The 25653-nt window shown below is 36.7% G+C and overlaps 1 protein-coding gene across 1 annotated transcript in view; it reads right to left on the bottom strand.

Annotated features, from left to right (window-relative positions):
- The window catches only part of DZIP3 (DAZ interacting zinc finger protein 3), a 102045-nt gene that overhangs the window by 518 nt on the left and 75874 nt on the right, over positions 1-25653 (bottom strand). The window contains exons 19-30 of the mRNA XM_052643282.1: positions 24615-24707; positions 24364-24491; positions 21696-21764; positions 19213-19309; positions 16905-17008; positions 14835-14922; positions 12544-12645; positions 8544-8669; positions 6054-6193; positions 4350-4466; positions 3445-3592; positions 3264-3359 (exon numbers count right to left, since the gene is read on the bottom strand). Of these exons, the coding sequence (XP_052499242.1) occupies positions 3264-3359; positions 3445-3592; positions 4350-4466; positions 6054-6193; positions 8544-8669; positions 12544-12645; positions 14835-14922; positions 16905-17008; positions 19213-19309; positions 21696-21764; positions 24364-24491; positions 24615-24707 (1308 nt within the window). The remainder of the gene's footprint in view (positions 1-3263; positions 3360-3444; positions 3593-4349; positions 4467-6053; positions 6194-8543; positions 8670-12543; positions 12646-14834; positions 14923-16904; positions 17009-19212; positions 19310-21695; positions 21765-24363; positions 24492-24614; positions 24708-25653) is intronic.

Here is a 25653-nt window from a genome sequence, read left to right as displayed (position 1 = left end):
TTATCTATTATTCTAACTGATAATCTAGGAAAAGTCATATCTAAATATACAAATGTCACAAATATGTTGTATCAAGTACCTATTTGAAGTACTTGTGTTTGAAGTTAAAATCTTTAGATAATGGGTATGCTTTTAAGATCGCCTTTCTTTGGTGATAATGGTAGTACTCTTTGGCTATGAACTATCTATTAAGTTATTTGCCTGAATACTGACTCTCCAAAAACAAATCATTTTACCTGAATGAATAATGGAGAGCCTAGCCAGATGAGAGAGTATTAAGAGTATGAAGAATAGGCAGTAGACATGAGGCCCATTAACTCTATCCCTAGACAGTAACCAAAATGAACTACTTGCTTTCTATTCAAAGAGCAATGGCAAAGAATAAAATAAGTTTGTGCAACATTTATTTTCTATAGGAAAATCTTTAGGAAAATCAGACTGGACACGGAACAACAGACTGATTGCAAATAGGAAAAGGAGTACATCAAGGCTGTATATTGGCACCCTGCTTATTTAACTTGTATGCAGAGTACATCATGAGAAATGCTGGGCTGGATGAAGCACAAGTTGGAATCAAGACTGCTGGGAGAAATATCAATAACCTCAGATATGCAGATGACACCACCCTTATGGCAGAAAACAAAGAAGAACTAAAGAGCCTCTAGAGGAGAGTGAAAAAGTTGGCTTAAAGCTCAACATTCAGAAAATGAAGATCATGGCATCTGGTCCCATCACTTCATGGGAAATAGATGGGGAAACAGTGGAAACAGTGAGAGACTTTATTTTTTTGGCTCCAAAATCACTGTAGATAGTGACTGCAGCCATGAAATTAAAAGACGCTTACTCCTTGGAAGGAAAGTTATGGCCAACCTAGATAGCATATTGAAAAGCAGAGACATTACTTTGCCAACAAAGGTCCATCTAGTCAAGGCTATGGTTCTTCCAGTAGTCATATATGGATGTGAGAGTTGCAGTGTAAAGAAAGCTGAGTGCCAGAGAATTGATGCTTTTGAACTGTGGTGTTGGAAAAGACTCTTGAGAGTCCCTTGGACTGCAAGGAGATCCAACCAGTCCATCCTAAAGGAGATCAGTCCTGGGTGTTCATTGAAAGGACTGATGTTGAAGCTGAAACTCCAATACTTTGGCGACCTGATGTGAAGAGCTGACTCATTTGAAAAGACCCTGATGCTGGGAAAGATTGAAGGTGGGAGGAGAAGGGGACAAAAGAGGATGAGATGGCTGGATGGCATCACCGACTCAATGGACATGAGTTTGGGTAAACTCGGGGAGTTGGTGATGGACAGGGAGGCCTGGTGTGCTGCAGTCCATGGGGTCGCAAAAATTTAGGACATGACTGAGCGACTGAATTGAACTATCTATCTGGAGATCATTTAGGATTAGTCAATGCATATCTCTTAAAGGGCAGATGAAAAATATAATCCTTACCAGGTATCACATTATCTTTGAAATGATGTTTTACAGATATGGCTTGAACAAGGTGGCTATTGTTTATTTCCCTGAGAAGCCTTTCTTGTGTAAGATTGTCTTTTCTTGTGTCATGTTACACTTCCACAACAGAAGACTTGGATCATAAATAGTATACCAATAGCACTTGCACAGCAACAACGTCAGAAGTTAATTTATGTTGCCAACAAGTTAATCTATGTTGCTAATCTATAAATGCCAAGAATTAACAAAAGATATGCCAGCCTCACATTTTTCTAACATCAAAAGGAAACTATAAATGAGATGAAAAGACAACACTCAGAATAGGAGAAAATATTTGCAAATGAAGCAACTGACAAGGGATTAATCTGCACAATGTACAAACAGCTCATGTAGCTCAATATAAAAATAAAAGAGCCCAATCAAAAAATGGGTGGAAGATTTAAATAGACATTTTTCCAAAGAAGATATACAGATGGTCAAGAGGCACATGAAAAGATGCTCAACGTCATTAAGTATCAGAGAAATGCAAATCAAAATACAATGGTGTATCTTATCACCTCACACCAGTCAGAACAGTCATCATCAAAACAACTACAAACAATAAATGCTGGAGAGGGTGTGGAGAAAAGGGAACCCTCTTGCACTATTGGCGGGAATAAAAACTGATAGAGCCACTATGGAGAATAGTATGGTGATTTCTTAAAAATACTAAGAAAAAAAACTACTAGATAACCCAGCAGTTCCATTCCTGGTATATACCTGGAGAAAACCATAATTTCAAAAGATACATGCATCCGAATGCTTATTGCAGCTCTATTTACAATAGCCAGGATATGGAAGCAACCTTGGTGTCCATCAACAGAGGAATGGATACAGAAGATGTGGTACATACATACAATGGAATATTTCTCAGCCATAGAAAGGAATGAAACTGTGCTATCTGCAGAGACATGGATGGACCCAGAGACTGTCATTCAAGTCAATAAGTCAGAGAGAGAGAAATATCGTATATTAATGCATATATGTGGAATCTAGAAAGATGGTACATATGAATCTATTTGCAAAGCAGAAACAGAGACACAGACGTACAGAACAAACGTATGGACACCAAGGGGGGAAGGGAGGGTGGGCTGAACTGGGAGAGTGGGATTGAAATATATACATTACTATGTATGAAATAGATAACTAATGAGAACCTACTGAATAGCACAGGGAACTCTACTCAGTGCTCTGTGGTGACCTAAATGGGAAGGAAATCCAAAAAAGAGGGCATATATGTGTAGCTGATTCAAAGATGTACAACAGAAATTAAAACAACATTGTAAAGCAACTATACTTCAATAAAAATTAGAAACAAAACAAAAAACTCAAGCCTTAGCATCTTCAAAAGCAAATACAGAAGCCTGGACAGACTGTTAAGATAATTCTTCTGTGTTGTAAAAGCAGTTGCTCATCATTAGGTGTAAACAAAGAACACTATTCATAACAAGTCAAGGTGAAGTGTCACTTTGCTAAATGGTCAACTGTCATGTCAATCAACATTCCTTCCAGTTCTGTTCATCTGTTCGAAGGAAATGCCACTCTGCCCATTAAATTTCATCACTATCCCCTTCTCCTGCTAGGTATATCAAGACCTGAGAAAACACAAGGCAATCCATGGCTAGGTATGGAGAAACACATAAACGTTATCCATACGTGAATATCCAGTGAAATTCATGACACAGCGGATGATCATACGTGTATATGATTTCAAGAAATGTAGCATGAATTTCACTTAATTGATTAATGGTAAAACATTAAACAGATAAGCTTACCTGAGAATGGAATTTATGTGCACAAGGCAAAACTGAGAGGTTATCTGGAGAGAGATTCTCATGACAGATCACACAAGGCTCTTCTTCCTCATCATCCTAGGGAAAACATACATATGGTTAAATTCAGCTCATTCTCTCTCCTAAATTTAAATGTATTTAGAATCAACAGTCTCAGTCTTACCAAATGATTGGCTCCTTCCTGTGTGACAGAGCCTTGTGAACCAAGGGGCCTCTGGGCTGGTTTTGAGGGCTGGATAGCATTAGCCTGTGATGGAGTATGGCTAGGTGAAACACGGTTACCATTTGGCACTAATTTTCCTTGACTTTGAAAATAAGAATATCATACTTATTTTTTTAGAATTCCATAACACAGGAAGGACTGACAAACTACCATAGAATAGGCTACAGTGGAATTTAGCAAAAGGGGAAATCAACCCTGAATTTTCATTGAAAGGACTGATGCTGAAGCTGAGGATGTAATACTTTGGCCACCTGATGCAAAGAGCTGACTCACTAGAAAAAATCCTGATGTTGGGAAAGATTGAGGGCAGGAGAAGGGGGTGCACAGAGGATGAGATGGTTGGATGGATCAATGGACAAGAGTTTGAGCAAACTCTGGGAGACAGTGAAAGACAGGGAAGCCTAGTGTGCTGCAGTCTATGGGGTCACAAGGAGTCGGACACAACTGAGCGACTGAACAACAAAAAGGTTAATAATCAGGTTCATGAGAAATCTTGAGGCAATTATGGCAATGTAAGAACCAGGTAAAAACAGAAGTAACTCTAGGTGCTCTTTTAATTAAAATAAGTCTTTGCAGAAAATTAGAAAAAAAAAATTTCCTTTATGAAATATTCAAAATAGCCTAAATTTCAAAAGGCTTAGTTTTATTCTAGAATGTCAGGTGGTGTTTCCAACGCTATTGTCAGGTTTAATTGTTTAATGTTAATATATGATTTAATATGATTATAATTGATTTCCTGATGATGTTATGGAGATAATTAGTATAGCTAACTAAAGATAAGGGTCAGGAGATAGTTTTATTTTTTGTTTTCTGTTGTTTAGTTGCTTTTTTCATTTTTTACCTGAGATCTCTTGGGGTCAATAAATTGGGAAATCTTGTGAACAATTTCATCAAATGTCAGTCCAGATAAGGACTTCCCATGAGTATCCTTCAATTTCCGTAAGAAATCTGTAAGCTCCTTTCTGGAAAAGATCAAGGAAAGAGTAGTGGTCATTCTCCTACTGCCCTGAAGATGCGCCCTCCAAAGGAGATATAAAACCCTATCATAGGATAATATCCAACGTACAGACGTGACCCTTTGGATCTCTGATCTAAAAACGCGATCATGGGTCCATCTACATTTATCTTAAACCAGAATGAAAATTCCTGCTAATGTGCTCATTAAGGATACTTAATGTGTTCATGATTGATAAAGTTTAGTATTTATTTTCTTCCCCCAATGAGATTTTAACTGTTTATAAAAGCTCACTTGTGAAAATGAAATTTGCTATCTAAACACTTATTTATGTACTGAGCCTCTTTATACTGTACTTCTCAATGTTCTTACTCGAGAGAAACTAAAATATTTCTTTTCAATTATGTTACTATCAGTCTCTATCACTGTGCTATCAATTCTACTTTTATAAAATTCATAAACAGAAAATAAAGATTACTCTGGGAGAGTAATGGAGAATGATTGCTAATGAATACAAGGTTTCTTTTAGAGGTGATAAAAAGGCTCTGGAATTAAACAGCGGTGACAGTTGCACAGCTTATACACTTTAGAATGGTTAAAATGATTAATTTTATATGATGTGAATTTTACAAAAAAAAAGAAAAGAAAGATTGAACAGAAAAGGAAAGCAAAGACTAAAAGACACATTATGTGATAAAGAAACCTAGGAGTATTTTAATCGACATGCTATTTTTCAGTTCCCATGGCCTACTGACCCAAAGTCTGCATATACATTTTGGTAGGACAGGGTAGGATGATAAAATATTTTTTCTCAAATGAAATGTCATGTCACCAGCCTTATAAAACTATCTTTGATTTACCATTTATTTTCTATAAACATTTTTTACCACAACTATATTAAAATTCTATTTTCATTTTCTATTCACCATTATGTTTACAAAACCATAATATAACCAAGAAACATAAGAGTATATAGTGTTAAATAAAAGCATTGGCCTTCAAATGAAAATGCTGGTGAAAACTAGAATTATTCATTTGACACAAGATTAAAGATAAAAGACAGTTCATTTCTGGAGGAGTAGAATTAAATAGCTTTCTGCGAAAGTCAGAACTGTGAAAAGCACAGTAAAATAATGATTTCTTGCATTTAACTGTGTTCCTTAACAAAGAAACCATAAGAACCTTCAATAAATTAAGGAAATCTGATTATGTTTGCGCTTACATAGCATACAATTCACTTAAAATTCACTTTGGAAATAGGTTATTACGATAATTATTGTAGCTAGTGGCATTAAAACTGGATAGGTTTATAACTAGCTCTACTTTCATTAAACAAGCAAACCTAAATTCGAAAGTTCATTCCCTCGTGACTTTAATAATTTTCGTGGAGAGGTTTAGCATTTATATTGAAAACTATCCCTTCTTAATGAATTTAATTTTCCTTACCAAGGTGATGATTAGGAAACACCTGTACCTTCTGTGTGTTGGGAGGAGGGAGGGTTAGTGTTGTTTCTCTGAAATGTTTTATTGGCATAATTATGGCTATGGAAACTGTAGTATGATCTGTTCACAACACTAAAAGAGACTAAGCTACCTGGTCTGCTGTGGAAAGGCAGTTTTCAGCCTCTCTGTAATCTTCTCCCAATTCATCATAAGGGGATCACTTCCTAGACTTGCACTGGGAGGCATAGCTTCTCCCACAGGAGCTGGTAGTGTCCAGGCTATGCTAGTCATCTGTAAGAAACACAGTTATGTCATCAGCTTCAATTATGGGGAAGCAAAGTTCCATGTCAACATGACATCTCCATACCTCAGAAAATGGGTACAATAAAGAGGAATATTGACATGCATGTTCCCTTTTTAGAAGTTTTTTTTTCCTTAACCAGCACAACAGTATTTCCAATTATTTATATATGTTTACCTTTATTTTTAAAATGGCACATACTAGTCTCAGTAATTGCAAACATAAACAGAAATACAGAATGTGCATTTCTGACAGCAACCTAGTTGCTGGAGGAAATAGAGGGATAAGTAAATAAACTGTAGCATATCTAATCAAGTCCTTAAAAATAGATCTATATGTCTGACCATAAGAGATATCCATAATATATGTAATTTTAAAAAAGTCTATGGCACAGCATTTATGGTAGAACTCATGTTATATTAAAATATTTTTCAAATGTGTATGCATAGAAAAAGGACTGTAAGATATAAAATAACCCTAAACTGTGATTATTTTCTAGGATTCAACAGCAGGGTAGTTTTGCTTTCTACTGTATATAGTATATATTTTGTATATACTATGTGTATTGTATTTTTCTAATTATAAAAGTAATTAATAAGATCACTAAATACTAATAATAAATATAAGATAAAATTATTAATCAAGCAAATAATAAAGTTTAATTTTCAAACAACTAAATAAAGATGAGAATACTACTAAAATATCTGCCCAATGTCTCAAAACGTCACACAGGTGGTATATGGAAGTTGTAGTGACAACTCAGAGCCATGAAATCATCAAACAAAAATTGCCCTATATTTTATGATAGTTCTTGCTTAGAACCATTAAGTTTGTAATTAATATCAATATGTGAATATTTTTAAGTGCTTTATCTGATTATTAGGATAATTATAAACAAAGTATCTTCTATCTAAGATTATAGATTATTTTAAAATAGAAGGTAACTACTTATGAAAAATTAGCAACTACTAACAGCCACTGAAATTACTCATACAAAGCCTGGTAAGTTAGAGAAAGAGCAGAATATCCCCAGAAATCTGGGTTTGCCTCAGTGTCCAAGCTTTTTCAGAGGAATCAGAAAGTAATCCTATTAGAAGGCTGAGGTACTTTAAAATTTTATAGATCCTCATAGAATGTTGCAGGAGCAAAACACATCAGCAACAATGTAATATCAAGGTGATAAAAAAAATGTGGTGCTTAGTTAACAGGTTAAAGCTTAGATACATATTTGCTTGTAGAGACGCCTCTATGCTGCTGCTGCTAAGTCGCTTCAGTGTCGTGTCCGACTCTGTGCGACCCCATAGATGGCAGCCCATCAGGCTCCCCCCGTCCCTGGGATTCTCCAGGCAAGAACACTGGAGTGGGTTGCCATTTCCTTCTCCAATGCATGAAAGTGAAGAGTGAAAGCGAAGTCGCTCAGTCGTGTCTGACTCTTAGCGACCCCGTGGACTGCAGCCTACCAGGCTCCTCCGTCCATGGGATTTTCCAGGCAAGAGTACTGGAGTGGGGTGCCATTGCCTCTATACAAGTAAGTAAATCTATTTGACTATACATTTCACAGAGAGTCTGTCAGCAATATACAGGTACAGAATAAACCTCAATTCATTAGAATTCAGTTATGACAAACTTCAGATTAGAGACTTTTTCATTAATTATATTAAACATCAATCTTCTGTGAGGTTTTTTAATAAAAAGTATACCTTGATCAAGATTACAACTAATAATCCTAATCATTTGTGGTGGATTCATGTCAATGTATGGCAAAACCAATACAGTATTGTAAAGTAAAATAAAGTAAAAATAAAAATAAACTTCTCTACTTCTTATTCAGGTTCTGATAAAGCTTATCTGGCTCTTTGTAACTAGGAAAATTTGTAACTTTGCAGTATAACATGTTTCAGGGTGATACTACTTATATTACCTATTTATAGATAACCAATGTCCTACAATATACACATATGCATCTATGTATAAAAAATTTTTCTTTTGCTTTGTGGCATAATGTGACTTAGCTTCTTTGCTTTCCAACCTACCCAACAACCATGTTAAATATAAACTGTCTCTTAAAAATATCAATCTCACCCTGTTTTAGAAGCAAAACTAAGAATTCTCTACTATAATATCAGATTTATCTTTGTATCTAAAAACTAAACTATTATCACTTCATGAAATAGTTAATATATGTAATGCACTTAACACAGTACCTCATGGACATAGTCATTCAATTATCATCACTATTTACTGTATTAAATAAATGAACAAAGAGAACACATTCATTCTGAGAGTCTACTGTGACAATGGACTAGTTAATGTCTATTCTACCAAGGGGGTTCTTTTTACCAAGGGAGATCTAGATGGACCAGTTGCAGAGACAATTCCAGAACAAACGGCAGGCATTTGAGGAACAGTGAGTATGGGTCTAAAGAAAGATTCTTTCACGATGGGTCTTCCCAAGAACTGCTGCATCTAAAATGGAAAAGACAGAAAATAAAAACAAACCCCCCACATAATTATGTAGTCAATAATATAAACTCATAGAACAATGAATTTTTGGGGGGGAGGAAAACTGATCTGAAATCTAGATACAAAGCATATTAGAAACAGTGCTGTTACAACACTAGTTAAATATATGAATATTTGAAAAAAGCAGGGAGCAGTAAAATACACTAGAGAGCACAGAGAGAGAAGAGAACTTGATTCTAGTCCTACTTTCTTTCCATCTTTCTGGGTAGCCTTGGATACCAAGTTATTAATCTATAAAATAAGAGTTGAGGTTAGATGATCTGCAAAGTTCTCTGCCAAATGGAATAATGCAAAGGACTGTACAAAGGAGTTCCTCAATGAGTACTCTCCATACTGATAAACAATATTGACACTCAGAAATTCACTAAAGAATCAAAGTTGTCTATAGAAAATACTACTTTTGCTATTATGTATTGAAAGGACCTTTTACCACCTGGTGGAGTTCTGAACTATGTTTAGTTTCAAGGATAGTAGAAAGTTAAAATGGGGTGGGCCAGGGGGATAAACCCTCCTACAGTGACTTTTAGACATGTCTGTGGATGTTACTGAACTTCCCAGGGATTCATAGAAAGCTAGCCCTTCTTAGCACCTACCAGTGGGATGGATACCTTATTGGCTGGACTACAAAAGAGGACAAGTTTATGGGACATCTACTATGTGCCAGGTCTAGCACTGGCATAAAGTAGAAGTTCACCTATTTGTTGAATTTAAAAAATTAACATCAGTATAGTGCTTAAGTAATGATACTGAAACCAGAAAGTTGACAATTACTAGGGAACTTTATAATGGAGACAAGAATGACATTTGACTCCTAACATCACTAAATGAGAGACACTGTGTCTTCTAATGTGCATATACTTCACCACCTATAAGGTACTCTTGCTAAAAATACTGACCCTGATTCTAATTTAACCCTCTAGACCTATGATCAGTTTACAGGAAATAGCAGAACATGTATAATGACATGTACATGTATAAGGATGTAATCAGTTACATCAATAATACAGGAAATTAGTTTTTCAACAAATAAATGACGTGAGTAAGAGAGAGGGTATTGGGTAGCTGTTACAACTTTAAAGAAAAATAATCAGCCAAATGAAATTATAAACCTTGTTTGGATTGCTTTTTTAAAAATAAGGGCTTTTAAAGTAATGGTAATTATAACCAAATTGGAAGTATTGTTAATCTAGTTAAGAAAAAGACATTTTTGAAACAATCTGGGAAATATGAATTCTAATATCAGATATAAAAATTATAATTTTCTTAGGAGAATGGTGGTGTGATTATAGCCAATAAGAGTAAGAGTCTTCATCTTTTAGGAATGCATACTAAAGTATAAATGGATGAAGATTATATGATATATAGGGTTTACTTTAAAATGTCCCAGTGGTGAGGAAGGAAGGAATAACATGAAACAAGATTGATAAAATGTTGATTATGATGTTGAAGATGGCTCTTGGGTTCACAGAGGTTCGTCATTCTATTTTTATGTATGTTTCAATATATTCATAATATAAAGTTCTTAAATAACAAATGGTGATTCTGAATCAGTGATCTTGTTCTTTTTGAGGACAACAATTACCTAATATTACTTTGAGAATTAGACAGCCAGGGTATAAAAATCAAAATATAACGAAACACATAAAAATACTGGGTTAAACTGGGAAGAGTACCCATTATTCCAGACTTCCCAGGCTAGACCACTATATTTATTTAAAGCCTGGTGACCATTCTTTATAACACTAGAATTTCAGAGAGACAGACGTTAGTGATCAGATCATCCAGGACAATTTCTTGATTTGTCAATAGGAAAACCAAAGTCTGAGACAGCTGAGTTTCCCCAAACCAACACAGTTCTGCACAGTTAGGACCTGAACCCAGACCTCAAGTGTATTCCCATTGTACAATACCGCCTCAATTTATACTGAAAGAATGGTCACATTTTTAGCATCTGTGCTTTCAAACTGTTCCACTAATGCTCAGTGGTCACTAATGCCTGTACTTTAACACAACAGTCTTAAAGCGACTCTCTGATCAAGCACAGCAGTGACTCTCCTTAGGAACCACAAAAGATACACGTGCACCTCTTATATGTCTGCAAAGGATGCGTATTAATGTTACTGAGCCTAACTGCCAGTGGGTTTTTGCCCTTGACTAAACCTGGAAAGCCACATCAGACATAAGCAAGTCTCTGAAAGGATGAGGATGTAGAGGTCAAGGTTAGATAGTGCTTGTCAGTTACAGTGTCACATATAGCTGTCACAGACAGCTGATGCCAGTCTGATTCCAGAAAACTCCAAAGAACAACTCTGTATCTAGCTTCCAAGTCTCTGGAGACATTTTATGTTTAGAGTCATGGGAGAGTTTACAGCCTACAGGCGGAAGTTTGAATACAGGCAGAGGGCAACAGGGTTTCTAGAAATCCTACTATGTTACTTCCCATAGAACTAAAGGGAATCTGGGATTTGTCATCTATGCAACACATTCCTTATCAGAAGAATTGGCAAGGATGTTGCTCAAAGCCTCGAACAAAATATCCATAATTCAAAGCTCCTATAAAACTTGAACTAATCAAAAATATAAAAGGCAATCCTCATTCTAAACTAAAGCCCATGTGTATCATAGAATACTTTCTCAGCTCTAAATTCTGCTTTTGAAACACAGTGTAACTCCACACAATTCACATATTAATAATTTTTAAGTTCTTTGATATACTGAACTAGTATTTGTAGAAATAATATTTTCAAAGTTCTATTACAAGCAGAAATGCTAATGTCAAAAGTGATCTACCCCTAAATATATCACAGCTTTTTTTTTCCTTATCCTCAGATCTGTTATCATAATAAAAGCTATCATCTAGTGGTTCTGTTCTGAAAGGTCTTTTGGAAAACTGAGTCTATTGGGCTAAGGTACAACGTTTCACTTTTTTCACTTTTCCCCCCACTATGTTTCCCAGAAGGCTAACATAAATAGTATGGCATAGAGATTAGTTTGTCTGAAGAAGACCCATTTATCCCTAGCCACAATCAGGGAAGGGACCTAAATGAAAGCTGTCTTTGATGTTAAAAGGTAAGAATAGAAGATAAAAGTTAAGGAAACAAGGTCTGAAGTAGAAGTGGAGAAGTGAAGTCCAGCCTGATAGGGTATTATGCTGAGAGGTTTCAGTAGTCTAGTGGTAATCTGAAGGCATTTGGGAATTCTGAGCATTCATCAGTTTTCTCCAACCATGCAAATGTGATTGACAGGATGAATGAGCATACATTACCTCTTTAGATATCAAACGCATTACTAAAATCCAATCATACAACCTATCTCTTGGCCTCCTCTGAGCCAACAAACTAGTCATACCATTTGTAGATGATACAACAGGAATGGACATAATTACAAATGATATGCACAACATGTGCCCTATCCACTTTGAAGACACATGAATGTACTGCTTATTCAGTGTTTTATAGTTCTCACTTATCAAGATGAGGATGGTGATTGTTCAAAATCTTATGCAACTGATTCTTGAACAACACAGGTCTGAGTTGTGTGGGTCCACTTATATCCCTATTTTTTTTTAACAAATATAGTCCCTGTATTTTCATTTTATAGATCTTTAAATGCAGAGAGAGTTTGCATTTGATACATGGAATCAAAAAACTAGGGTTTGAGTTTTGATTCTATCCAAACTGTTTCAGCTTTCTGCTCTTGGGTAGTCATTTATCAAATTCATTGTTTTCAAGTAGAGCAGTATTCAAATTCCTGACTGCAAGGGGGGTTCGCACCCCCTCAACCCTTGTGTTGTTCAAGAGTCAACTGTATTTCTTACCAGTATCTCAGGGCTGGGAGGTGGTGGAGGAAGATGGATTGGAGGCAGTGTACTCAAGGCAAACCCTTGCTTCACCTTGCTAATCTGTTCATTGTATTGTGTCTAACAGAAGAAGAGAAACAATATTTTACAGCAAAATCAACTTCAAAGGAATAGCATATGGAAATACTGGATGTAGTTTTGAATAGTACAATACACGTTAGTGATTCTCAATCTAGTATGCCAAAAATAATATAAAAATAATTTTTTGACATAAAACAACTCTATACCACCCTCCATAAATGTAAATATTAACAGTTGTGTCTTTAATAGTGTCTATTGAGTGACAAGGTATAATGACACATAATTCACAGATCTCTGTGAAAATTCCTCAGTGTTTCCATAATTTTTAGCCCCCAAATGGTAACCACTGATTAAAGTAAACAATGTCTGAAGATCAAGAAGATGTAAATAATATACTAGCTGATCAATATGGGAAAAAAGTATTTGTATCAGCTTAACTACTTGTAAATGTTCATTTTAGAAATGGAGGGGAAGGTTTAGAAAAAACTTATTAAGTGTCCACATTTTTTTATCTTAAAAGTTATACCTTTAGCTTTCTCCAGTTCCCCATATAGCTTTGTTTTTCTCCTCTTGGATTTTGCCAAAAGTTAAGACTCCCAACCTTGAAGTTTAAAAACATACTTTCTAGATTATTGGCACTGTCCCCATTTTGTTTTCCATATTACTTTGTAAACAACCCACAAGAGTGGAAAGAAGAAGTCTTAAAACATTTAGAAACTTTCATATACAAGACATGTTCCTAGAAGAAAACAATGATAGATAGAGAACAAAGGGCAGATCTTTTGAGGCCAGAACTTTTAATAAACCCAATAAAATGCTAAGCATCACTAAAAGCTGAGGATGAAAGAATCCAGGAAAGAAACAGGGAAGACCAACAAGGACAAAGCTAGACAAGCAGACAGTGCTTTGAGGCAGCTCTTTATAACTGAATGTCACTGTTTTCCTGGCAGTATTATGGAATCACAAAACAATCAACATTATATATCAACTTTAATATATAAATATGAAATTATTCTAAAAACAAATGAATAAACTAATAAATATTCAGTGGTTTACCTCTTCACAGATTACCTTTCGCACAGTCCTAATTCTATTACATGAATAATTAAGAATTTATTATTTTGCATTAGGGAGTAATTATTCATACATAAAAAGTTTAACATTGAAAACTAATACAGGTATTCTTGGCCTTCCTTTTAACTCTATAAACATAAAACATTCACTTATGATTGGAACACAGTTAGCTTTGGAATTCTAGGAAAATTAAGTATGAGGCACAATTTTTGAACGTACCATTTACTAAACCAAGAACCTAAAAGAAGACACGTGAGAGTTAGGATGCTATCTACAATCAACCACATGGAAGTAATCAAACCTCAAAAAGGCATACTTTAATAACTTCAATGAAAAACATGTTTTCCTTAAATTTCTGTTGTCATTCAGTTATGTCCAACTCTTTGGACCCCACGGACTGCAGCATGCCAGGCTCCACTGTCCTTCATTATCTCCCAGAGTTTGCTCAAACTCACGTCCATTGAGTCAATGATGACATCCTCTGCTGCCCCCTTCACTTCCTGCCCTCAGTCTTTCCCAGCATCAGGTCTTTTCCAATAAGTTGGCTCTTTGAAACAGGTGGCCAAGATATTGGAGCTTCAGCTTCAGCATCAGTCCTTCCAATGAACATTCAGGGTTGATTTCCTTTAGAATTGACTGATTTGCTCTCCTTGCTGTCCAAGTGACTCTCAAGAGTCTTCTCTAGCACCACAGTTCGAAAGCATCAATTCTTCAGTGCTTGGCCTTCTTTACAGCCCAGCTCTCATATCTGTGCAAGGCTACTGGAAAAGTCATAACTTGACTATATGGACCTTTGTTGGCAAAGTGATATCTCTGCTTTTAAATACACCATCTAGGGCCTCCCTCACAGCTCAGTCAGTAAAGAATCTGCCTGCAATGCAGGAGACCCAGGTTCAATTCCTGGGTCTGAAAGATCCCCTGGAGAAGGAAATGGCAATCCACTCCAGTATTCTTGCCTAGAGGATGCCATGAACAGAGGAGCTTGGCAAGCTTTTGTCCATGAGGTCCCAAGAGTCAGACATGACTTACTAACTAAACCACCACCAGGTTTGTCATAGCTTTTCTTCCAATTGTTTTTAATATTAGATTTTGTTTTTTAAGTATATACCATCTATACCATTGAGTCAATTCACTCCAAATACTTCATGACTTACCCTGAGGAATGTAATCTTGTTTCTAACATCTGTCACAATGGCACTCCAACTGTCTACTGCAGCCTTTAATTGAAGTGATTTTAGGTTGCTGGCACAAACATGGAAACACAAAAGAAAGTTCTTTGTATATGCCACTTAAATTTCCAAAAGTTTCTATTATGTTCCCTAGTATTTACGTAAATAAAACAAAACAACAAAATTACCTCTATCACCAGTTGCCTCAAATGGGAAGAAAGTTGTATGGAAGGACTTGTTATCAAAAGTTTTAAGAAAAGACTAGGAAACAAACACAAGATCTCTTTTCTAAACAGTGGATATAACCTCTGCTTCCAGAACACAAAGATTTTTCTATCATGGCAATATTTTTTAGGACATACTTACTATAAAACCTCTGTACATGAATCTCTCCACTGAAGAAGGCAGGCAAAGAAGACCAAGTAGGGAAATTGCCCTAGCCATCTAGTTTGGTTTCCCAGGTGGGTAAAGAACCCGCCTGCCAATGCAGAAGATATGAGATGCAGGTTCGATACCTGGGTTGGGAAGATCCCCTGGAGGAGGGGATGGCAACCCACACCAGTTTTCTTGCCTGGAGAATCCCACGGACAGAGGAGCCTGGCGGGCTACAGGGCAGAGTCATGGGACATGACTGAAGTGACTTGGAACTCACAAGTGCATCAGTGCACGAGCAATCTCAAAGATGTTGACTCATCTTGGAAGCAGGTTTTGGACCATTTTCACATTAACCTTGACATCACAAGGCCATGGTTGGCCTATAAGGCTCTCTTGTAAATTAGAAAAAGATATTTCCTACAAAAAGGCAAATCACAAAGAAGTACCTCCTTTGCAAGGATGAATTATAGATTGCTGTTTCTATAAAATGTATAAATTGCACAGACACAGCAGCTCTGCCAAGCAGCCCACCAAATGATTTAAGTAAAACAGTTTTAAGGTGTTTAGGGTCTGGTATCTCTAGAAGAGAGATTTCATGTGGCCTTTCAGACGGTTCTATCTGTTGTAACATCCCCACCCCAGAATCACCCAGCACAATAACTTTAAAAGAGCCTAACAAGTTATCACTGAGATCATCTCATACAAACAAGCTTGATAATATTCTAATTTATAGGGCATCATTTCCCCTTTGCGGAAGCAAAGACAGACTGATCACTTATAACAGTGCTTCCCTGACCTGAACGTACATCAGTAGATACTAGGAATCTTGTTAAACATCAGAGATTCTGATTCTTCAGAACTGAAGAATAATGACGATTATATTGAAATAATAATCGTTAAAAATAGTGATGCATTGGTCTCAGAGATTTTCAACTCAATTAATTCCTTAAGTTTAAAGGTGTACCTGGTAAAATTACAAATTGAAGAAGAATCCTATGTAACCTGCCCAAAATTTGAAAACCATTCATTTGTAGCACAGTAGCAAACTGCCTTTAACACAGTTTTAGGTATTAATGCCGATTTTCCCTCAGTGTATTTTTTCTAAAGGCATTTAAAATCAATCTTTAAAAGAAAAGAATTATAAAAAGTTTTCAGTTGGAATCCACCTTGTTTTGTAAATATCTGGTGGCTCAGAGGTTAAAGCATCTACCTGCAATGCAGGAGACCTGGGTTTGATCCCTGGGTTGGGAAGTTCCCCTAGAGAAGGAAATGGCAACCCACTCCAGTATTCTTGCCTGGAAAATCCCAAGGACGGAGGAGCCTGGTGGGCTTTAGTTCACGGGGTCACAAAGAGTCGGACACGACTGAGCGACTTCGTTTTCACTTTCGCTTTCATGCATGTCTCTGACTGAGACTTCTAATCTGCTTCATTGTAGAGGAAGGGAAAAATCTGCTAGCAGCTATTACTGCACTTAATAGACTTCTCCGTGCTACAGCAGGAGCAACAAAGTAAAAGCTCAAAGTGATTAAATGACATCTGAGGGTTAAAAAAAAAATGGCTTCTTCATTCCAAAGATTCTGATGTCATATATGTAAAACACAGAACAGATTATGTTCAACCTTGGAGCCACCTGTGAGATCTCAGAGCTCAAGACACATTAAGGAAGAGGAAGAGGTTACCTTGCTGCCATACGAGTCGCCCTGGCAAGCTGACTGAGGCATTCCTTTTCAGTCTGCTCTAGATGAAGCAAACCAAAATCTCTACGACACTGTAAGAAATATACCTACAGATTTTTGAGAGAAAGAGAAAGAAGTGAAAGGTGTCCTTATAGAAGAACACATTTTTCTTCAAACATTTCAAGTAAACTTAAAGCTATTTTAAAAGATCTCTTCTAATAGCACCTGAGCTTCTTTCCTGACCATAACACATTAAAGCTCTTTGATCAATCCTGAAGTTCTACTATTTTTATTCAAAAGTTACTTGGTTGGTAAACATTTTAGAACATTAGTTTTCAAACTTGCATATGCAATTGAATCATCTCAGAAATTTTAAAAAATGCTGCTTTGGTTCCAGAGATTTTAATGTAATTGATTCTAGGTGCAACCTGGTAAATGGGGTTTTTAAAACCTCTCAGATTCTGCAGCAAAGTTTCAGCTCAGTTCAGTTACTCAGTCATGTTTGACTCTTTGTGACCCCATGAACCACAGCATGCCAGGCCTCCCTGTCCATCACCAACTCCCGGAGTTCACTCAAACTCATGTCCATCGAGTCAGTGATGCCATCCAGCCATCTCATCCTCGGTCGTCCCCTTCTCCTCCTGCCCCCAATCCCTCCCAGCATCAGAGTCTTTTCCAACGAGTCAACTCTTCGCATGAGGTGGCCAAAGTACTGGAGTTTCAGCTTTAGCATCAGTCCTTCCAAAGAACACCCAGGACTGATCTCCTTCAGAATGGACTGGTTGGATCTTCTTGCAGTCCAAGGGACTCTCAAGAGTCTTCTCCAACACCACAGTTCAAAAGCATCAATTCTTTGGTGCTCAGCTTTCTTCACGGTCCAACTCTCACATCCATACATGACCACTGGAAAAACCATAGCCTTGACTAGACAGACCTTTGTTGGCAAAGTAATGTCTCTGCTTTTCAATATTCTATCTAGGTTGGTCATAACTTTCCTTCCAAGGAGTAAGCATCTTTTAATTTCATGGCAGCAGTCACCATCTGCAGTGATTTTGGAGCCCAAAAATATAAAGTCTGACACTGTTTCCCCATCTATTTCCCATGAAGTAATGGGACCAGATGCCATGATCTTCGTTTTCTGAATGTTGAGCTTTAAGCCAACTTTTTCACTCTCCTCTTTCACTTTCATCAAGAGGCTTTTTAGTTCCTCTTCACATTCTGCCATAAGGGTGGTGTCATCTGCAAAGTTTAAGAACACTCAAAAGAAGTCCTGCTATTTGACTTTTGTTTTAATTGATGAAGGAGTAAGAAAACAATGAGACCATATAGGACTAAGCCACCCAAATGGGGCTTGGAGGTCATCTAGTCTGATGTCTTTCCAAGTATTATTGATGCATGGTCATTTGGCCTTTGTTTTTTTCTATGGATCACTCAATATTCACTGAAGATAGCTTACTATACTCTTGGACAGCATTAAATGTTTCTAAAATTAATAAATTGAAGTAGAAACTTTCCAATTAAAAGCAGTGAAAAAGTCTACAAACTTGATTCTTAAGGTAATCTGAGATTGTTTTCTTTCCCCAGTTAAATTTAATACTCTAATACATCACTCTCCAGGGATTTTTGGTGCAGAGATCAACCCTTGATTGTTGAGCTCTGGATTTCAGAGTACTCTGTTAAAAACAGACCTTACCCATGACCAAGGTGAGAAGGTTTGTGATGATTTTAATGTCAATGAGCTCTCCAAAAATTTGAATTTTATTGTACAGCAAGATTGGTTATCTACAAATAAAAATTATACACATACATAAAATCACATTTCTTTTGAGAAATCCTAGCTGTGGTGTTCAAAAATAACTTAGGAGAGACTGGATGACTTTCTAGGGGAAGAGGTAAGTTAGTTTTTGACTGGAATGTATGGTGTGTGTGGTTTTGAAATATCTATATAGTTAAACAGCAAAGAAAGGATTTATTATAGCAGCAGTGAAATATTATTCTTAGACATTTGGCTTAGTCACCTGGTTTAATGAGAATTTTCCAAAATCAGTATGATATATATACTTAAGCAGACCAATTTCTTGGAGTCATTTTGGGGAAAACAACGTAAGATCATCAATCTTCAAGTAAATATACAAAACGCCAATGAGTCAAAAGAAAAGTACAAGAGTTTGAACTGTTTTTCTGGCTGGTCCTAAGATGTCTTAATTCTGTTTATTCAAAAAATAATCTTTTCAAAATTCTTTAGTATTTTAGCATTTACTAGTACACAAGTAAAACTTCCCTCCCCAACTCCATCTCTTTTTTTTTTTACCTCAGCTGTTAAAGCCCTGCTAGTTTCTGCATTCAGTTTGTTTAAGTATGTTTTAATCGTGCTTTCCAGATTATGCTTCTCCATTTCCCACTGAGATCTGAAATATATGATAATTAAAGAGTCAGTAACATTGCAGCAAGGTCAGACTCTTCCACTTTATTCAGGAGGCACACAGATACAAGCTATTCAATGAATAGGAAATGATTTCCTGAAAACTATACGGCACATAGAAGCAAGACGAGACACTGCTTAACCCTTAGTGTTATCCTTTACTGTCATGAGTGTGGAAGGTTTAAAGTTGTCAGTACAGAGGTTATGATTTAAAACTTGGCTCTGAAATCAAGCTGTCTGAAGATAAATCTGACCTTCACAACTTATTAAATGTGAAACCATGAACAAGTTACTTCTCTATACCTCAGTTTCCTCATATAGAAAAATGGAGAAAATTATATTCCTTACCTCAAAGAGTTGTTGTGAAACATTCATTCAGATAATATATATTAAGTACTTGCATCTGGCACATATTAAGTACTAAGTAATAAGCTATTATTATTAACAAATTTTACATCAAATAAAGGTTCTACAAGCCTTTTTATAACAATAGCAACCATCCCTGTAATAAAGCTACATCATTATATTAACATATTTTACTGGTTATCTCAGTGCTCATATTCAGTACCTCAGAATGAAAACAATTCCTGTAGGTTGAGAAAGAGAGGAGGAGATGCGGATAAGGATATTATTTATGAAGGACTTTGTGGAAAATGGTTACCTATGAGGTTTCTCTTTTTCCTAACCCATTTCAACTTCCTACACTTGAGCCCCAGAACACTAGACCATACATACCAAATTATATTCCCAATGAAAGCATCTAATTGGACATATAGCATTGTAATAAGAACTTTTTCACAAGGCTTTCCTCACTGTTTTATTATTAGAAACATCTGGATGCTTGAATACCTGACAATATCTGACAAACATTTATGAGAAGCTTGATAAAACAATATGTTGTTAATATCCATTAAGGCCAGAGTATTTTGAGGGGAAAAATTATAAAATATGGAAAGAGTCAACAAAAAGGAATTATAATGCCATTGAATGCTGTGAAAATTTTGCCTATGAGAGAAAAAAATAAATTGGATTTCATCAAACTTAACTGTGCTTCAAAGGACATCATCAAGGAAGTAAAAACACAATCCACAGAATGGAAGAAAATATTTATAAATCATGTATCTGACAAGGAACTTGTGTCCAGAATATACAAAGAACTCTTAAAAGTCAATAGTTATAAGAGAAAAAAGTGAAAGCGAAAGTCAGTCACACGGTCAAGACCGACTGCGATCCCATGGACTGTAGCCTGCCTGGCTCCTCTGTCCACGGAATTCTCCAGGAAACAGTACTAGAGTGGGTTGCCAGTTTCTTCTCCAGGGGATCTTCCTGACTCAGGGATCGAACCTGGGTCTCCTGCATTGCAGACAGATTCTTTACCAACTTAGCCACTAGGGAAGCCCAGTGAAAGAGAAACAATCTAATATTTAAAATATTCAAAGGAAGTAAATGGACACTTATCCAAGCAGATGCACAAATAGACAGTAAGCACATGAAAAGATAACTATTAGGAAAATGCAAATAAAAACCACAAAGATATATACCACTTCACAAATACTATGATGGGTGAAACAAAAACAGATAACATAAGTATTGGTGAGAATGTAGAGAATCAAAATACTCATACATTGCTGATGGGATTGTAAAATGGTGCAGTCACTTAGAAGACAGTCTGGCAGTTCCTCCAAAAGTTAAACACAGAGCTCACTGCATGTCTTACCAAATCTACTCTTAGGTACATACCCAAGAGAACTAAAAGCATATGTCCACACAAAAAAATTTGTATACAAATATTCATAACAGCATTACTGATAATAGTCAAAACTGGAAACAAACAAAATGTCCATCAACTGATGAAAAATGTGGTATATCCATATAATGGAATATTATCTGTCCATAAAAAAGGAATGAGTACTGATACCTGCTGCAATATGGATGAACCTTGAAAACATCATGTTAAGTGAAAGAAGTTAATCAGAAAAGGCATGTATTATATGACTCCATTTATATGAAATGTCCAGACCAAAAAAAAAAAAAAAAGACTAGTGGTTGCCAAAAGAGAATCAGTGATTTCTAATGGCTCCAGAGTTTCTTTTTAGGGTGATAAAAATGTCCTAGAATTGGATAGTGGTGATGGTTGTAATCCTCTGTGAATATACTAAAAAACAAGTAATTGTATACTATAACAAGGTGAATCTTATTCTATATGAACTAGATCTCAAAACAACAATTATAAAAAAATGTATGAATCAGAACAAAACTTAGCCAGTTTCATAAAGCAGTCACAGATAGCAGTAATGATTGCAATACAGAGAAAAGAACTCATGAGCCCTAGTCTCTGACAGCAGTCTACTGTAGGACCAGCTGTTTGTTACCTTTTCATAGAAAGTTGCTCTTTAAGGTTCTTAATTTCATTATCTTTAGCATGGCTCTGACGCTGTAACCTAAGAAGAAAGAACGCCATAAAATGTTAGAAATCGTTTGTTATTAATAGTCAGAACAATTCTATTTGTAGCTGAGGAGGAACCAAGTATGCCCATCTTTTGTCAGAGTGTAGCACCTGTGTCTGGGGTGGGTGGTGTGGAGCTACTGCTGTTTGGCTAGAGTAAATGTGTAGTGCCAAAAAGGTTTCATGTTATTCTGTCTTCCTTTCCCTCATCATTTGCTTAAAGGGAGACTTTTCCTGGTGCTTTAGTGCCCCCCTCCCCTGTGCTTACTAGCAATTTCATGTTGGAGGTTTCTGCAGTGCCCTGTCTAGTATACATGGAAGGCAATAAGAAAAATCACTGTCACATCATTCTTCAAGTTCCAAGGTTTCTAGACAGTCACCTTTCTTCTTATACCTTTCAGAGTCTTCCTATGTTCGTTGTGTTCTATCCAGGGTGTTTTAGTTTTAAGCAGGACTTGCAACTCAAGAAGCTACTACCTGTTGGTGAAGTGGTGGTCCCTCTATTGTATGTAATTTTAATCCTCTCATATGAGGCCTAGTGTTCTACTGCAAATTTGGGAGCCTTCATATCGTCCAGCTTTGTTGCATAGATGTCTTGTATTGTGCTTCTTGAAATAATCCTATTCAGTCTTACTCCATTCCCACAGTGACCCTGGGATAGAACTGATGGGATGGTTGAAGGTTTGTGCCCATGGTCTTCTAGATCTTTGTGGAGGAAGAGTTTAAAGCTTAGTTTCATTCAATGATCTCAGAAAAGAAACCCACATGTTAGCATCATGAAAAAGGAAGCATACAGCCATCCACTGATAACGGGACGCAGTAAAGAAGCTTGCAAACTTTATTTGTGTTTGATGTCACCTAGTTACGTCATTCGGAGAAGGCAATGGCACCCACTCCAGTCCTCTTGCCTGGAAAATCCCATGGATGGAGGAGCCTGGTAGGCTGCAGTCCATGGGGTCACTAACAGTCGGACACGACTGAGTGACTTCACTTTCCCTTTTCACTTTCATGCATTGGAGAAGGAAATGGCAACCCACTCCAGTGTTCTTGCCTGGAGAATCCCAGGGACGGGGGAGCCTGGTGGGCTGGCGTCTATGGGGTCACACAGAGTCGGACACGACTGAAGCAACTTAGCAGCAGCAGCAGCAGCATATTAATCTGTATTTTCCACAAGCTCACAGTTAATATCTGATACGTCTTGGCATCTTTTACATGTCCTTGCATAATTGTTTGCACACTGTGGGAACTTGATAAATGTTTGATGTCCTCACACAATGAACACACAAGCTAGAATTTTTTTATGAGAACACTTGATTAGAGAATTTGATGGACTCAGCTTTTTATAACTGGTTGCTTACACTGGGTAAGGTATCAGGATTGAAGAGGAACATCTCAGATAGTGAAGGAGAAAGGCAGCTGCATGGGTGGCATTGCTTTTCTGATCTCTGATGCTATGTAACATATTCATGGATTGGTCATTATTTTTCAGGCTAAAAGACAAAGTTTTGAATCCTGAAGTGTGGTTTCTTAAGTGATGTCAGCCAGTTTAGTTTGCCCCAGCTATCTTAGGTCCACAAACCTGAAAGTGTTTGCAAGTGATATCATGTTGCCAGAGGTATGGCATCCTGTTCTTCCTTAAAACCCCTTCAGGTTGAATGATATGTTATGTGGGAGAAAATTTAAGACCAAAATCTCTGTCAAGCATTTTTCCAATTTTCCAATTGGCATCATGAGTTCCTTACACTGAGATACTCCCTAGAACCTATTTTTATTATTAGCAGTCTAGGAACTGCTGCTGCTGCTAAGTCGCTCAGTCGTGTCCGACTCTTCGCGAGCCCGTGGACTGCAGCCTACCAGGCTCCTCCGCCCATGGGGTTTTCCAGGCAGGAGAACTGGAGTGGGTTGCCACTGCCTTCTCCGCTAGGAACTGCAGTGGATTTGAAATCAGACATCATGAATGACTGGTATTTTGTGGTATCACTGTTTATCAAAATAATATGTTACAAATTATACTGTTATTTCACCCAATAGTGGTTTGAAGCAGTGGCTAGATTAAAAAGAATGGAGCAAGGATACTAATTTTCCATATTAAATCAGAATTTTTAGTCTTAGGCATTTAATACTTAAGGTTGTAAGAGATATGAGATTGATAGGGGAGAGAAGATTCTCCAGGAATTTGATTTGTTTTCAATATCTTGTGCTTAAAACACAAATACTCTCAGAAACCAACATTAAAAAGTATTAAAGTGAGTCAGTGATGTATTTGAGGAATGTAATTCTCATATGCTATAAACTAGCCAATCATTAGTCACATTTTTACAAATTAGAGCCATGACCTGAAAGTTAATTATCATTCTCATGCAATTCTATTATCTTCACACTTATTCAGCCAATATATGAAAAGCTTGATATATAGAGTGAGCAGTTGCTTATTTCTCAATCCAGCTGGCAAGGCAAAAAATACAGTGGGTTTTTTAGCAAGTGCAGTCCTTGTGGTTGGCAGTTCCTAATGTGCAGTCACAATGCCACCTAGTGGCTACATAGGGATTATCTTTTAACACAGGATTTTCTTCTATCAACAGATTTGTACTTACTTGGACATCTTACTGATTCCAAAAGCCACTTGTTGGTTAAGAGATGCGATGATTTTATCTTTCTTTTTAATCTGCATTTGGTTTTCTTGCCACCACAAAGTCACTGTTTTCAACTGTCTTTTGAAATCCTGATTGATGAAAAATATTATTTCAACTAATTTTGTTCAAGTCTTCAGAAATTTAAAGAAAAAAATTGGACTCTTCAAAAACTATCTCTGACTTGCCTGAGATCTAAGGGCAGAAGTACTTACTTCACACTGATAGTGCAATTTACAAAGCTGCCGTTGTCGAGCGAGCTTTTCCTTCTCAGTTTCTCCATATTCTGTAGTTATCTTGGTTGAGCCCTATTGAGCAAATGGAATATGAATGCTTTATTTTTCTCTTTAAAACAGCACTTAGGGGGCTTCCCCCGTGGCTCAGTGGTAAAGAATGCACCTACCAATGTAAGTGCCACGGGTTCAATCCCTCTCCTGGAAGATCCTATATTCTGTGGAGCAGCTAAGCCTGTGCTCCACAACCAGAGAAGCCACCGCAATGAGATGCATGCATACCGCAACTAGAGAGTAGCCCCCACTTGCCACAGCTACAGAAAAACCCACAGAGCAACAAAGACCCAGCACAGACAGAAATAAATAACTTAAAAAAAAAAGCACTTAATATGACAGTTATTTAAAGGAAAAGCACTACTATTTTACTTATTTGGTGGGTATTTAAGTTGCTAACTCATGCATTACAGCTTTCAATGCAAACATCATTCTCTGATTAGTTTAAATAAATCTACCTCTCTCCAATTACAGCATTCACTGAACAATACCAGAGTTACTTGTCTGCTGCTGCTACTACTAGATAATGTTAACTGCAAGCTCACCATTTTTAAAGTTTTTTTCGTAATGCTTTTGTTGTCACAAGATCATATGAAGCAGGTACTCGATATTCCTGTTTTAGAGATGATAAAACTAGGTAACTTGCCCAAGGTCACACAGTAAGTGAAAGAGCCAGAATTCTAACTCAGGCAACCTTGATTGCTCAAGTACCTAATTATTACCTTAGGAATTATCACCTTAGGTTAATGTTCAATTTCTCCACTGGATTATAAACACTATCATCACAGGGACCATATCTTGGCATACCTCTTGACACAAAGTAGGTGCTAAGTGCTTTTTGAATAAATGAATGAATAAACATTTTTCAAAATGTGTGTGACATTTTGATTCTATTTTTGAGTTCTCATAGCTGTTGAATGAAAACTAAAGACCCCACATTTAAACCTTAGTGTGTCATCTAAAGCCT

This window comes from Budorcas taxicolor, chromosome 1 (genome assembly GCF_023091745.1).
Source record: "Budorcas taxicolor isolate Tak-1 chromosome 1, Takin1.1, whole genome shotgun sequence".
NCBI lineage: Eukaryota > Metazoa > Chordata > Mammalia > Artiodactyla > Bovidae > Budorcas > Budorcas taxicolor.
The sequence above is the reverse complement of the archived record's forward strand: the minus strand, read 5'-3'. Positions and strand labels throughout refer to the sequence as shown.